At 36.9% G+C, this 13,065-nt stretch overlaps 1 protein-coding gene across 9 annotated transcripts in view; it reads right to left on the bottom strand.

Annotated features, from left to right (window-relative positions):
• Positions 1–821: 821 nt before the first annotated feature.
• Positions 822–13,065, bottom strand: part of METTL8 (methyltransferase 8, tRNA N3-cytidine) — a 31,005-nt gene continuing 18,761 nt past the window's right edge. For 5 of the 9 annotated variants that reach the window (XM_068407795.1, XM_068407790.1, XM_068407791.1 and 2 more), the window contains exons 7-12: positions 10,826–10,889; positions 10,354–10,493; positions 7,131–7,237; positions 6,965–7,030; positions 5,578–5,804; positions 864–943 (exon numbers count right to left, since the gene is read on the bottom strand). In XM_068407795.1, the coding sequence (XP_068263896.1) occupies positions 5,614–5,804; positions 6,965–7,030; positions 7,131–7,237; positions 10,354–10,493; positions 10,826–10,889 (568 nt within the window). In that variant the 3' untranslated portion in view covers positions 864–943; positions 5,578–5,613. Of the gene's footprint in view, positions 944–5,577; positions 5,812–6,964; positions 7,031–7,130; positions 7,238–7,760; positions 8,253–10,353; positions 10,494–10,825; positions 10,890–13,065 lie in introns of those variants that run through there. The other 4 variants (XM_068407797.1, XM_068407799.1, XM_068407796.1 and 1 more) reach the window with 4 other exon arrangements.

The following is a 13,065-nucleotide window of genomic DNA, read 5'->3' as shown; positions in this document are numbered from 1 at the left end:
TATGAAGTTTTTTCATGTCTGTAGGAATTTTCACTATCTCTTTCTGCTGCATCTTTTTTCTAAGTGAACAGGACACACTACAGAGAAGACTACACACTGGATTTATGCAGTAGCTATAGAGCATTCTATTTTTACATCATTTATACATTCTAACATTTTGGTTGTTTTTATAACTAGCAGCACACACAAAGTCTGTGTTTTTAATGAACTTAAAAGTTCATTCAGTATCAATACACTGGAATGCTCAGATTATTCTTTGAGTATTTATTAAATTGTATATGTCATCAGTGGGTTTTAGATATCATTAAACTAATTCACTTGGTTTCTTAATGTTTCATGTTACCTTCAAAATTGTAGTAACCTGATCAACAAAACATCCTCTGAAAATGGGACTATCTTGTGCTAACTCCTTTTTCACAGTAAAAATTGACAAGATACCATTGGCTAACATTAAGTATACAAAGCTTCATAACATGGATATTAGGTTTAATGTTCTTGATGATGTACATTATACCTCAAATAACCTAAATTTTCAACTTCTTGGATGAGTGCTCCTCTGCAACCATGACAGTGTTTTAAAATAATAAACATATTCCTTCTCTAAACTGTTATAATCCCAGATAAAGCCTAAAGATTATTCTGCTATTTTCCTTTTAAGTTGTACTTCTAGTTTATACAAATTCATTTAAGTTCTGTTGAACAGATGCAAGTATAACAGAAACTCAGATTGGGAAGCACTTCAAGGTGATAATCTGCAGATATGGTCTTGATTTAAATGGGACAACATCAGAACATATGGAGTAAATTTAATTGTCCTACCTTGATTGAACACATCAGGATGCAGACACTTCTGTTATTCTTTTGTATTTGCCTCCCAGAAGGTCAGGAGTGTAGCTTCTGTCACTATAGAGTTCTACTTGAAAGAAGGTAAAAACATTGTTCCCTAAGGAAAAAGCAAAAGCAGGTGTATCATAAACCTGCCTGCACTGTTGCACACACATGTGCATAGCACATATAAACTACAACAAATTAAACATTCCATCTTTGTAATAAACTGACATACATCGTGCACATATGGATGGAAGACAAAGCCTATAATATTCCACTAAGACGTGAAAATACATATCATTTAGGAGAAAGAGCCTGCGAAGATAGGTCTTTCCACCTCCAATTCTTATCCCAATTTTTTTGTTTACCCAGGTTTCACCCTATTTCTGTGACAGATCAGTTCCCTTTTTCCTCTTGCCGCCTCCATTTCATTTCACTCGTTCGTAAGCCCAGTGTCCTTGCCCTGCCACATTGTCTCCTGTTACACATCTTCTCCCTGTATGGTGCCCATGGTGTTTTGTTCCTTTGTTCCCTGTTCAGTTCTGCATCTCATTCTTCTTGCTTTTTGTCAGTCCATCCAAGCTTCCTTCTTACACCAGTTCCCGGAGGGAACACTCACTCCTCTTGTCTGCCTTTGAGCTGCATCTTCATCCTCCTCCCCTCCTGCCCGTACAGCTCTTGCTTTCAAATCAAGTAAGCTGTTCTTTTAGTTGCTTGGTACTAGCAAAGGGTGAAGGATGGTCACTGGACAGAGAAGTTCCCTTATCAGCTCAAAGCCCACTCCAGGCATGACCTATATGCCTGGACCAGCAGGTATGACAAAGAACCTGCTAAGATGCCAATGGCAACCCATGTAGTTCTTACTGACTATGTACTAACTGTAATTGTGCTAGCAGACTTAGACTTGTCCAATTTCTGGCTGATTCTTAAGAGGGCAACTGGCACGTAACTGATGTAAAAAACCTCCTCATGTCCAACCTTTGTTCCAAGCACAGAGAGAAGTTTACAGATACTGAAAAGCAAAGTGACCTGTATTATTAACAATAGCAATGTTTATTATTTTAATAATATGTATATATGGTTTATTTCCAAGGTTATTCAACCACCCATTACAAAGAAGAAACGGTTTATGTATGAACTGTCTACTATTATCACTACCGTTACAAAGAGCATACCCTAAGGTGTATTTGGCTGAAAATAATAAAAAAATACAGCCTATACCACATACTAATTTAGCATCTATACAATTCATTGCATTCACACAAAAAGAAAAAGCAATCTGTTCTGGACAGAAGGAAATAAAACTCCCTTGCTTCAATCCTAGAAATAACCCAGCCAGCGATCTTCACTGCAAATGTTTGTGTATATAGCTCCTGTGGAAACTGCTTAATTGTCTACTATGCAGAAGAAAAAGGGGAAATGAGGCATATGTCAACAGATCAAAGAGCACACCGGACCACTGAATAAAGAACACACCACAAATCAAAATGAAGTAGCAAAATTTATGTTAAGTGATTTCCACTGGTGTTTAATATAAATTTCAGGATGGTTTGTTACAAATTTTTAGTCATTATTAAACGGCTGAATCTGCAGATTAGCCAAACAGAAACACAGCAGTTTCCAATACAAGAAACTTTTCCCTAGTGTCACTAAAGTTCCTGCTGTCTCCCCGCCTGCCCTGCATTTTGGTTGTTCTTTTCAGATTCAATGGATTTGTAGATACAGCACAAGCACCTGCCTTGGTTTTGCTGGAAAAACAACGTTTTTTACATGAGTTAATTGTTATTGACTAGATACTTCTGTATTAGTGTCGGAAAAAAGGTTAGTCACTTTCTTTACTTTATAGCTGTCTTGTACTTGCTTAAAAACTAAGCAAGGTCTAAACCAGGAAGTACCCATTCTCATGTATCCCTGTACATAAATGTAACGTAATACCAGTGGAGATGGGCAGAAAGTACACGCTATTGATAAAGCAAGCCAATGCCAATGAAGCCAAAGCTCAGTCCTAACAAGATTATCTTTCTCTAATTGCCATTTGTATACATTCACAAGTCTGCTTTACCAGCACAGAAAGTCACGCTGAACCAAAAAAAACAACAAAGTAACAATTAAAATGTTCACTATTTATATAATGTGTACTTCTACAAATTTATATAATTAGAGATTTCAGGTACATATCTGATTAAAGTAATAATGTCAGATTTCAAAAGTGAAACTTACAGCCTTTTTCTATACTGGACACACTTTGTTTGCAATACCCTAATTTTTCTTTCCCCCAGAAATTAATTAACAATAAGCCATTTTAAGGGGCATTTCGTATACAGTTGTCTGTGTCTCTTTCTTTCATTGCAGTAGTTCTACTTGCCTTTCTTTTGCCAATATTGTAATATTAGTTTTCCCAACTAATACAGATAATTTGAAAGTATTTTAAAAACATGTCCTTGGTTAAGCTTTTTGAAAACTGTAATGTCATGAAGCCAAAATACAAAAAGCCCTACCCAGATTCAAAAGTTCTTATTGGGAACTATGACTTTGTCCATTTCCCCTTCTATCAATCTTACAACTGTTCAGACTAGTTATAGTTCACTTTACAGTGGATATTCTACACTCACAAAAAGTAGCTGATCTTATTACTTCTAAAACAGGCACGATTATTCTAAAAAAGGCAGCCAATACTTACGCTGCAAGGTGTGGAAGAGAAACAGCCAATTTTGCTCAAGGCCATACGAGAATTCAGGGTTTGGTTTCTTCTGATGTCACATTTTTGTTAAACTAACAACATAGCATACTAAAATCTTGCCAGAATCAACATACCAGTGTGAGAGCCAAAGCAAACATTTCATTAGCCTCTACACATGGAAAATCTACATCACACACATGAATAAAACTGCACGATGCTCAAGAGCTTATCATCACCATCACCCCCCTGGAAAATTCTACAACTGACAACGCTTTGTACTAGACTAAGAGCTACACATACTCAGAAGTCAGGATTAATAGCACAGGGTAGAAACCTAATTGAAATATAAGCAGATATTTAAGCTTCTCATGCAGATGCTACAGCCTCTTAAGAGCTAAGGCTTGAAGAAACACAGCTATGTTTTAACATTTGATTTATACCACAAGAGTTTTATTGCAGGTTACAATAATGCCATTGCTAACCAAAGCTTCCTAAGCTACTTAATTCATAAAACAGTATCTTACTCTAATGGGAGTTTAGAACACACCAGAAACGCAGGATCAGATCCTACCTTTGGAGACCCCTTATTGCACCTCATTCTTGAAACAGATCTGGGCTTATGGAAATTAAGCAGGTCCCTCATCTTGTCAAATGGGATGAAGATACTTAGCATCTAAATTCAGATAATTTTTTTTTTCTAGAAGACAATCAGTTCTACTTAGCTTACCAGCTAACAACTTTCAAAAAAACGGGTTGTCAGCTGTGACATGCTTATCCTTCAGACTAAAACAAAAGCAAGAAAAGAGACTTTGAGAGTGTCACTATATTAACGGCACTCAAAACTGCATGCATGTTATAGATTACATTCATTCTGTATCTTTGTTGAGAGAGATTTATCTTATTCATTCACCCCTTTCTTGTCCCTCATCCTTGTGGCTAAGCGATTGTAAAATTACATTTAAATAGCAGAAGTGGCATCTTTAAATACTAGCTCAACAGCCTCAGTATCATGGTCTGCATCTGAAAACAGTGTTTGCATTTTGGTTTTCTTCTTAAAAACCACTTGACGTACTAGTGTAGTCCTGTCCTTTTACTGTCTCTCTACAGCGTCAATACAAAACCATAGCGTCTTTTTTCTAAGACTCAGGCCCTAAGAAACCAACCCCTCTCTGTAAACAACAAAAATACCTCAGCCGCCATGTAGATCACCATTTTAGTGTGATTACATTACCCCATAACAATATTAATAAAATGTACTCTGGACTACTCTTTCTGCTCCTCCCTCCAGAGTATCTGACAGATCATAAAAATAATGCTTGTATTTATCCAGGCAAATGTTAACTATTTGGTTTCAGCACTGTTTTGGCATTTTGGTAATTCTTTTCTACATGATGTTTGGTTACAATGTATGGCACTTTAAATATAATGTATGTGTCACTAAGCTGTTACACAAACTTGAGTTTGGCCTGTTTCTGATGAGCACGTAGATGGAGTGGAGACTGCAGAGGAATAAGTCAGTCACAGTGGAGGACGCCAGTCACTGACTAATCTGATACCCATGCATATCACATGCAGTTAGTATGAAAAGATAACTTACATGCAAATCAGAAAGAGACTGTCTTCATTATTTATGTGCCAAGAAATTTCCCCCCAAAAAGGAAATACAGTTGCAAGACACACAGTGGTTAAAAGAGACGTGAGTCAGAAATTAACACAGGACAGTTTGTAGTGATAGTGAGAACAGATATTATGATTCTCTAAATCTCTGAAACAATTATGCTTCAGTCTAAAACTTTTTACATACTATGAATTTCAACAGGAACATGATACATGCTTATCCTTATTGACTATTCATATTCAAGGAAATAAAATAGTGCCTGGTCATAGCTATGAATAAATTAATGCATATCTCTATTGCACATAAAGCAGAAGTCAGAAATGCTTTTTCCCCCCCCCCAGATCATTTTCAAACACATACATTTACAAAAAAAAAATCAGGGAAAGGTTTTCAGTTCAATGTATTTCTCCTTTTCAGTGGCTAACGCAAGATTTACAGGAAATATACATACTGAAATTTGCTTTGTTTTCTGGAGTTCATGGTACAATTATCTACAAGGGTGCCTTTCGCTGGTTTCTTCAGGATTATTCAGAGATAGCAGCAACGGTTTTTGAAACTTGCTTTGTATCCAAACTCGCTGCATTTTCACTTTTTTCTTCCTGTTTACTTGTAATCGCCGATCAACTAAATTCTGTACTTCAGTTAATCCAGCCAAGTTGAACATGTTCCATACCTCATCTATTTTCTCATATGAAGAATTATTGTAATTAAAGGGGAAAAAAAAAAAAAAAAGACATTTGTAGAATGTAGTAATTAACAACCTGCAGTTCAACCAAAGATGGAACTAAATCTGGTTTGTGATTTGAAAGATCAAGGAAACTGCTTGTAAGAAGTCTTTTGTTAGAAATTCGTTTTCACAGCTCTCAATTTATATTACAGTAAAAAACGTTATGTTGAGGCCCAAACCACATTGGTTATTACTCCTGGCATTCACAGATCCCCTTTCTTCAGAGGGTTCAGTATGCCAGACTCGAGGAAAACAAATGCATGCCATTTGGTCACTGTTCGCATATTATCAAGATGCTATTTCACCTGCCAATTCACCCATTTATGCAAACGTCATTATATCTTTCTTGTCAGTCAGCACTGGAAAACTTTAAGCCTCTTTGTCATGAGTAAGCACAAAAGACATCTAAAAACTGAGAAAGCTCTTTGATTCAAGTGATTTCCCATACACGTCCCAGATCCTCCTTCTCACTTCTAAAATTACTCAGGCTGGGATAAATCTTGATCCATTTCTAGTGCTTACAGTCTAGGTTGCAGAGGGTAAAAAGAAAAAAAAAATTGTGATGCTCACTTTCACAGTTTCCAGTAGCTGGGCTAAAATATACCAGTCTAAGCTGACTGCCAACTGCACCAATTGAATGGATGGGCAAAGAGCTATAGTATCCATAATCAGGAATTTAAGTAGCTCCTGCAGAAAGAGCAGCCTCACAGCTCAGATTCACCAACATCACAGAACAAAATATCAGAGCACTGCTACCAACTGTCCTTCCAAGCACGTTTATCTCAATTTTAAGAAAGAAATCAAGTACATCTTTAAATAACAGAATTTGAGCATACTATTAGACACAAGATGCTTAGACAAAGAGAAATTCCAGTGATGTCTGCAAGCAATCTTGCAGGACCTCAGGTGCAACAACTGTACACATAAAGGGAATTATTTTCTTACAACAGTTAGCTTTGGGCTTTGTAAAAGCAGAGAATTAAAAAAAAAAAAAAACAAAAACAAAACCAACAATAAAACCTTTAAATTTCTGTTCTAAGATGAGCTTTTATAACCCAAATCATCTTGAGAGACACTCAACCCTTTCTATAAAACTATACCCATTTCATACCTTTGCTAAAGAAATATACTCTGGTTCCATCTCCTCGTACATAAAAATTTTCTGACAAGCAATGACCTAAGAAATTAAAGCAGTAATGAAAAAGGACATCACTTTTTTTTTTAAAAAAAAAAAGAGTTAAAATGAACAGTGAACTACAAAAGCATTCAGGAATTACCTTTTTTAAAACGAAGTTGAGCTGTATCGTATCTTCCATAGTCTCGAAATAACAACATTCCTCCAGGTTTCAGTAGTTTAGCCAACCTATTTACAACCCCTTCCATCCTTAGAAAATAGATTGGATACTGGTGAAATTTGCAAACATAACTGTTTTTTTCTAGATGCTTGGAATATACATAGATTTCCAAAACTACTGTGAGAAGACATGTCTATATTTACTATAAAAAGGCCAGGCACTAGTGAACAGGAAGAACTCTTTACAAAAAAGCCTCTAAACCAAAAATTTTGAAGGAACTGTAAGAGAATACAAACTGGAAAGAGAAAAGGAGCCGTTTTCCTTCACTTCAACAGAATCTCAAGGATGGATAAAAACACAGTTTTTAAGTATATGGGTCAGACAGATATGACAAACAATGAATAAACAGTTAGCTATGTGCATCATAGACTGAGTCTTCTCACTGTACGTAGCAAAATCAAGGGCCTGGAAGGCAGACAAAACCTTACTTGATTTCTTTATGGAGATACTGATCATAAACACAAAATCAGTATCTCCATACCTAATGGCTGAGGATGGAAAGAAGAATCTGAGTAGTACCTCAGAAGAGGAATCTGACAGAGCTCCATCTGGAGATAGTGCTAGTTAGAGGAGGAAAGCCTGCATCCTCCAAAATGCTGACAAGTTTGTGAATCTTGGTGGTATCCAACATCAGCTTTTCCTTAGCAAGATTACACCAGCCTGCTGTATGTATGACAGGAATAAGTACCATACACACTACTCTTTCCCCTTCACTAGACCAGAACATCTTCATTCTCACTTTTTAACCTTACCTTGGAGGTTCTTATAAATATATTTGCATTATTCTGCAAAATACGTTACCAACGCATAATGGCTTGGGTTTGCCTCAGTCTTCAAGAACAAACTGAAGGACTCAGGTTTTCCACATTCATTAAAGACAATAAAAGGCAGTCTGCACCTGGCAGGCTGCAAGGTAGAAAAGTCCACTTGCCTAATTCAACCCTTCCTCCCACAGGGAAGTGGATAGACCATGTAGAAGATGTGGAGCCAGAGTGAATGCTAAATGAATGGAAAGGAAAGGCAGGATGCTGTATCTGAAAAGAGCTAAAGAAGAGTAAGTCCTACTTAACTATACAAAATCAGCATACCCTTACTGTGTACCAAGAGAATACCCTTACGCCATCCCTGTCTCTCAGGTGGCCTTACCCCCTTGCCCCAAGAATGTCAGAACTCAAGCACAATTTAGTCCTTATGCAACAGCAGTGCAAGCATCTTACCTTGATTTTTAAGGGATAGAATTAGCAGGCAGTTCAGCAGAAAATAATATCATATCTCCAAACAAACAAGAACAAAAAGCAGCATACACTTTTTAAGCACAGAATTCCCTTAGAGGAAGCCAAGTGCTTTAAGAGGTGTCCTCTTTGCTCATGCTCAACACAGGCAACCAAGCATGCTGCCACAGACAGAAAAGACAGCACCACCTAAGAATAAGAGACTGCTCAAGACAGGTAGTTGTGCACAGAATTACAGACTTTGCCTATATAAACCTAAGTTTTGCACATGTAGGAAAAATGTACAGGCACAAAAAGTGAAAGTGCTTTGAGAAATCTCATCCTGTAGGACTAGAGCACATTCATTATATAGCTGGAAGAAAGTTTAATACCTTTCAAATTCTGCAACCAACTTTTAGAGCGGACTTCTAGCAGACTTTAAGTGTGTTAAAAATGGGGTACAAGAGTAGCAATTATCAAAAACTAAACACAATAACCTGAAGAGAAATCACTAAGTAGCAATTGTGCTGAATACAAATGTGTCCCTCTTATGTATATTTTCCAGGTCTCCAAAGTACGTAAGTTCTACATCATCATTCTCTTGGTTTTCTTTTTCATTTCCCACCTTCAAAGTTTCCAGAAAAAATGTTTACTGAGCAAGATGGATCTGGATTACATTTACCTTTATGTCATTTTAATTCTACAAGATGACAGTAATGACTAACAAATCTTGGGAAAGTGGTCTTACAACACAGATAATTACACAGGAATCTTTATGTGTATATACACACACACAAAAAAACTTCCATGTGTAGTCTTTAGATGCTGACATGGGGAGGAAAAAAAAAAGAAAACAACCCACATTCTCAAATGACTAATAGGAAAAGATCTACAGAAATTCTGACAGAACATCTGATTACTGCTTCTATAGGCAAAGCGATTCAATGAATGTGCCTCTATTGTTCAATGTCTTCCTGGCAGCATCACCGCAGTTAGAGATCTGAAATCTACTGCTTGAATTGTTTTTGAAATCTGGACCCTGTCTTTGCATGACTCATGTGCTCATCTCTGAACAAACAGGAAGGAGCAATATCCTATATGGGAAAGATTTTTCTGTAAAGCTAATCATTAATAACTTAGGCAGAGAGGCAGGGAAACAGTTCTCAGACTTAGGCAAATACTGTTCTGTTTGCCAAGCCCATTTTAATGGCATTCTTAAAGTAATAAATGTATTACCATACATACAGCATGTATTTCCCTTCACATGATCTGGTTAAAGGAACAATCAAGGAGTTTAACTTACATTCCCTCTTTTACATTTTTCCCATTAAAAAAGGGCATTTTCACAATCAGTCAGCCTTAACAGTCATAAAGTTTGGTTCATTAGGCATTGGGAGGCATTAGTAACAAGGCTAACAGCACTCAACATAACACTGTGCATGAAAATTAGATAAAGTTTTCTTAATCCAAACAAGTTACAAAATTCTGAATGCATTCTGGTTTAAAAGGCCTGAATGTAAGCATTTGCGTGTGGCTAAATCAGCAAACTAAGTCTTTATCAACATATTGTAAGGTATGAAATCATGAATGTTTGGTTTTGATCACTAAACATAATTTCCTTCTAGAAGAATAGCGGTCTGTTTTTTTAATTTGTAATTTTCTTGATTCACTGTCACTTTTAATTGGGATGTATTTAGTTACAATATACCCCTTGTATTTTGATGGAGACAGGAGACTCACTAATGAATTAGCCTGACCATCTTTTCTCTTGAAGCCCGAAAGTGGGAAACAGCATTTAAAATACCTTGGTTTATATATATCGTAGCTTACTAAATAATAAATTAAAGATTCATCATCTTCTTTTGCTATTCTTGAAAACCTCCAGTGATAAAAGAGATTTAACCCATTTGCTTTGCCCTTTATTCTTCATTTACCTGTCAGGATGAATAGTAGAGAGCACAAAGACAAGGAGAATGACATCCAGGATCTCATCTGGAAAAGGATAGGGTAAAGCATCATCACACACATCATGAACAAAGGCAGAACACCAGGCTGAATTGTAGGACGAATGTGACTGTCAGGAAAAAGATGAAAAGAGGCACAGAGAGAACAGTAGTAGTTAATACGTTTACTGTGACTCAAGAAACTTTTTTTCTTCAATTATTCAGCATTGTAAAACATCTCATACAAAAGCCTATTCTGTCTGGTATCTTACTCAAGCTGAGAAGCAAGCTCACTGATTGCATTCATTCCTCTCTGCATAGAGTAAGACTTTGTTCTTTGGCATATTGAAAACTTCAGTCAGAAGTTGTCAAAGCCATCACATTCTTTTTCATGAAGATGGCTTCCTGGCAGCCTCCTGAATTACAGGCTTATAAAGTACTCTAAAGTGAGCATATGAATTACCTTTACCAGCTCCACTGCTCCTGAAGCAAAATCACAACAGTATAGAAAGGTTCCAGGTGTTTTGCTAGGAAAACAAAACCAACATCAGTTAAAAAAATCACTATTGTAAAAGATGAAAGTCTCTATCAGCGTTCATGGAACTACACAGAGCCCTTTGGGGTTCTCCACAGGTTTGATCAAGCATGCCTTATTGATGTCTAGCACATGGAAAGGCACATAGGTTGTAATGAACCAATAGGGCAGACAAATTCATAAGAATACCAACGGGCAGTTAGTATAAAAAGGAGAATTATAGCTTTGTCAGGGAGGAAGTGAAAAGCAAAAGAAAGAAGGTCACAGAGGGTTGTCAGGATTGATGACAGTGTCCTGGTGTTGTATTATATAAATGCACATTAATAGGTCACATTTTCTTACAGAAGCACTGCATTAAGTCTCTATCATTAGTCCGTGTATGCAGTTTAATTAGCAATATGATTTGGGCAGGGGTGGGATGTTGCAAAAGTCATCCACAGCTCTGTAGAGGTTTGGGTTCCCATGTGCCACCTTGCTGTGCTTTTGATTTGATTAAGCAGTATTGATTGTTTCCCTCCATTATCCCCTTTGTTTTGTAAGCCAAGATGAATAAGAATTTCCTGTAGCACTGTTTTCCTTTCCTTTCCCATCCAAGACTAAGCCAGCTGCAAATTTCCTTGTACCATTCATCAGATACTAGTAACTCTAGGGAGAATTTTTTTTACCTCCAAAAAATTAACTTAAGAGAAACTGAGCAAGCCCCTCAAAACCTACTGAGGGGTGACCTCATGGTGAACTCATGATCAATTAATGTCTCTTAAAAAATATTTGAGATTTTGGACTGACGTTTTCTTTAGAAAGGGAATCAATAAACTCGCAGTGCCTACAAGATCTCACAGTATACACAGCTGAGTTAGTGATCTCTCTTGAGGGGTCAACAGGAGAACCCCTGTGGACCAAAATATATTCCATCCTTGTTGCTGAGCAAAACTTTTATCAGCTCTGTGCCCACCATGAGAGTTGGTGAGTTTAGGTATTTATCATGGATGAGGGCAAGCAGCCAGGCTTTGGACCCAGCTAGTCCCTTGGGAAAGGTTAAGCTGATTACCTAATTGACTTGTTAGGATGTTATTTCCATTTTTTTTTAGAGCACAATAGGAGCTATGTAGAAAATCAACTTAAAACAAAGACACAGCTTGATCTGGATGGTGATTTCATGATGCATTGTATTAAAAAGCAGTAACTTAAAATTTAGGGGAGCAGGGGGAAGCGGTGTAAAAGTTACATTACAAACCAAAGTGGAAAATTTTTTTGTAGCCAGGGTACACTCATACTTGACACTGGCTTCTTTTTATATGCATACAAAAGGCAATTTTTATATTATCAAATTCAGAGCAAAACCAACTGTGCTATAAAGCCAGGCCTGCTAAGAGATAAGAGATGTTTCCATCAGGTGATATATAAGACAAATGTGTGAGTTGTTTAATGTACCAAAGTGATTGACTGAAGGATTTGCATAAGAATAGAGATCTCCAGGAAAAATACCTAATGAGTGGATTCTTAATTATCAGAAATGCCAACCTATGACTAATGCCTCCTGTGAGGAAAACACAAACGTTTGTCTCATCTTTTTTAATAGAGCCACATGATATCTTTTCCCTATATAGTCTTACTTTCCAAACTTCTCACATGAAACAGGGCTCCCCTTTCATTACATGGTGTCTAAAGCACAGCATTTGTTGTGGGATGAAGATGCATTGCTAACACTAATAGGTTTCATGTATGACCCTGGTGCATCACTCAATTCCTCTAGTTCTCTGTTTCCATATCGGGAAAATATAGAGTATTTTTGTATAGTGGTAATGCTAGTAATCAGAATTCATTTGCAGAATAACAAACTGTGCCATATTCATGCTCTTGGAGGCATGAATAAGAACTCTATTTCAGCCCTTGATACATACACAGCCTTTCCAATAAAACCTTCCTGCCTACATGGAAGGGAGGACATGCTGTTGTAACAGCTTTTTATAAAACTGGAAGCTAAATGGATTAAGATGTCTCAGCGAATTAAGTAAAGCAACACAGGACTTGGGCCTTCCTGAAGCAATATGACAAAGTGTACCAGTCAAATTCAGAAATAATACAACTTCTTACCAGTAGATCATATGCTATTATCTACTGTCTCTGATTTTGGCCTTTTGGAGAGATAAAGACAAGAGAATATTTCA

This window comes from Nyctibius grandis, chromosome 9, assembly GCF_013368605.1.
Source record: "Nyctibius grandis isolate bNycGra1 chromosome 9, bNycGra1.pri, whole genome shotgun sequence".
Taxonomy (NCBI): Eukaryota; Metazoa; Chordata; class Aves; order Nyctibiiformes; family Nyctibiidae; genus Nyctibius; species Nyctibius grandis.
This window is presented reverse-complemented; position numbering and strand designations above follow the sequence as displayed.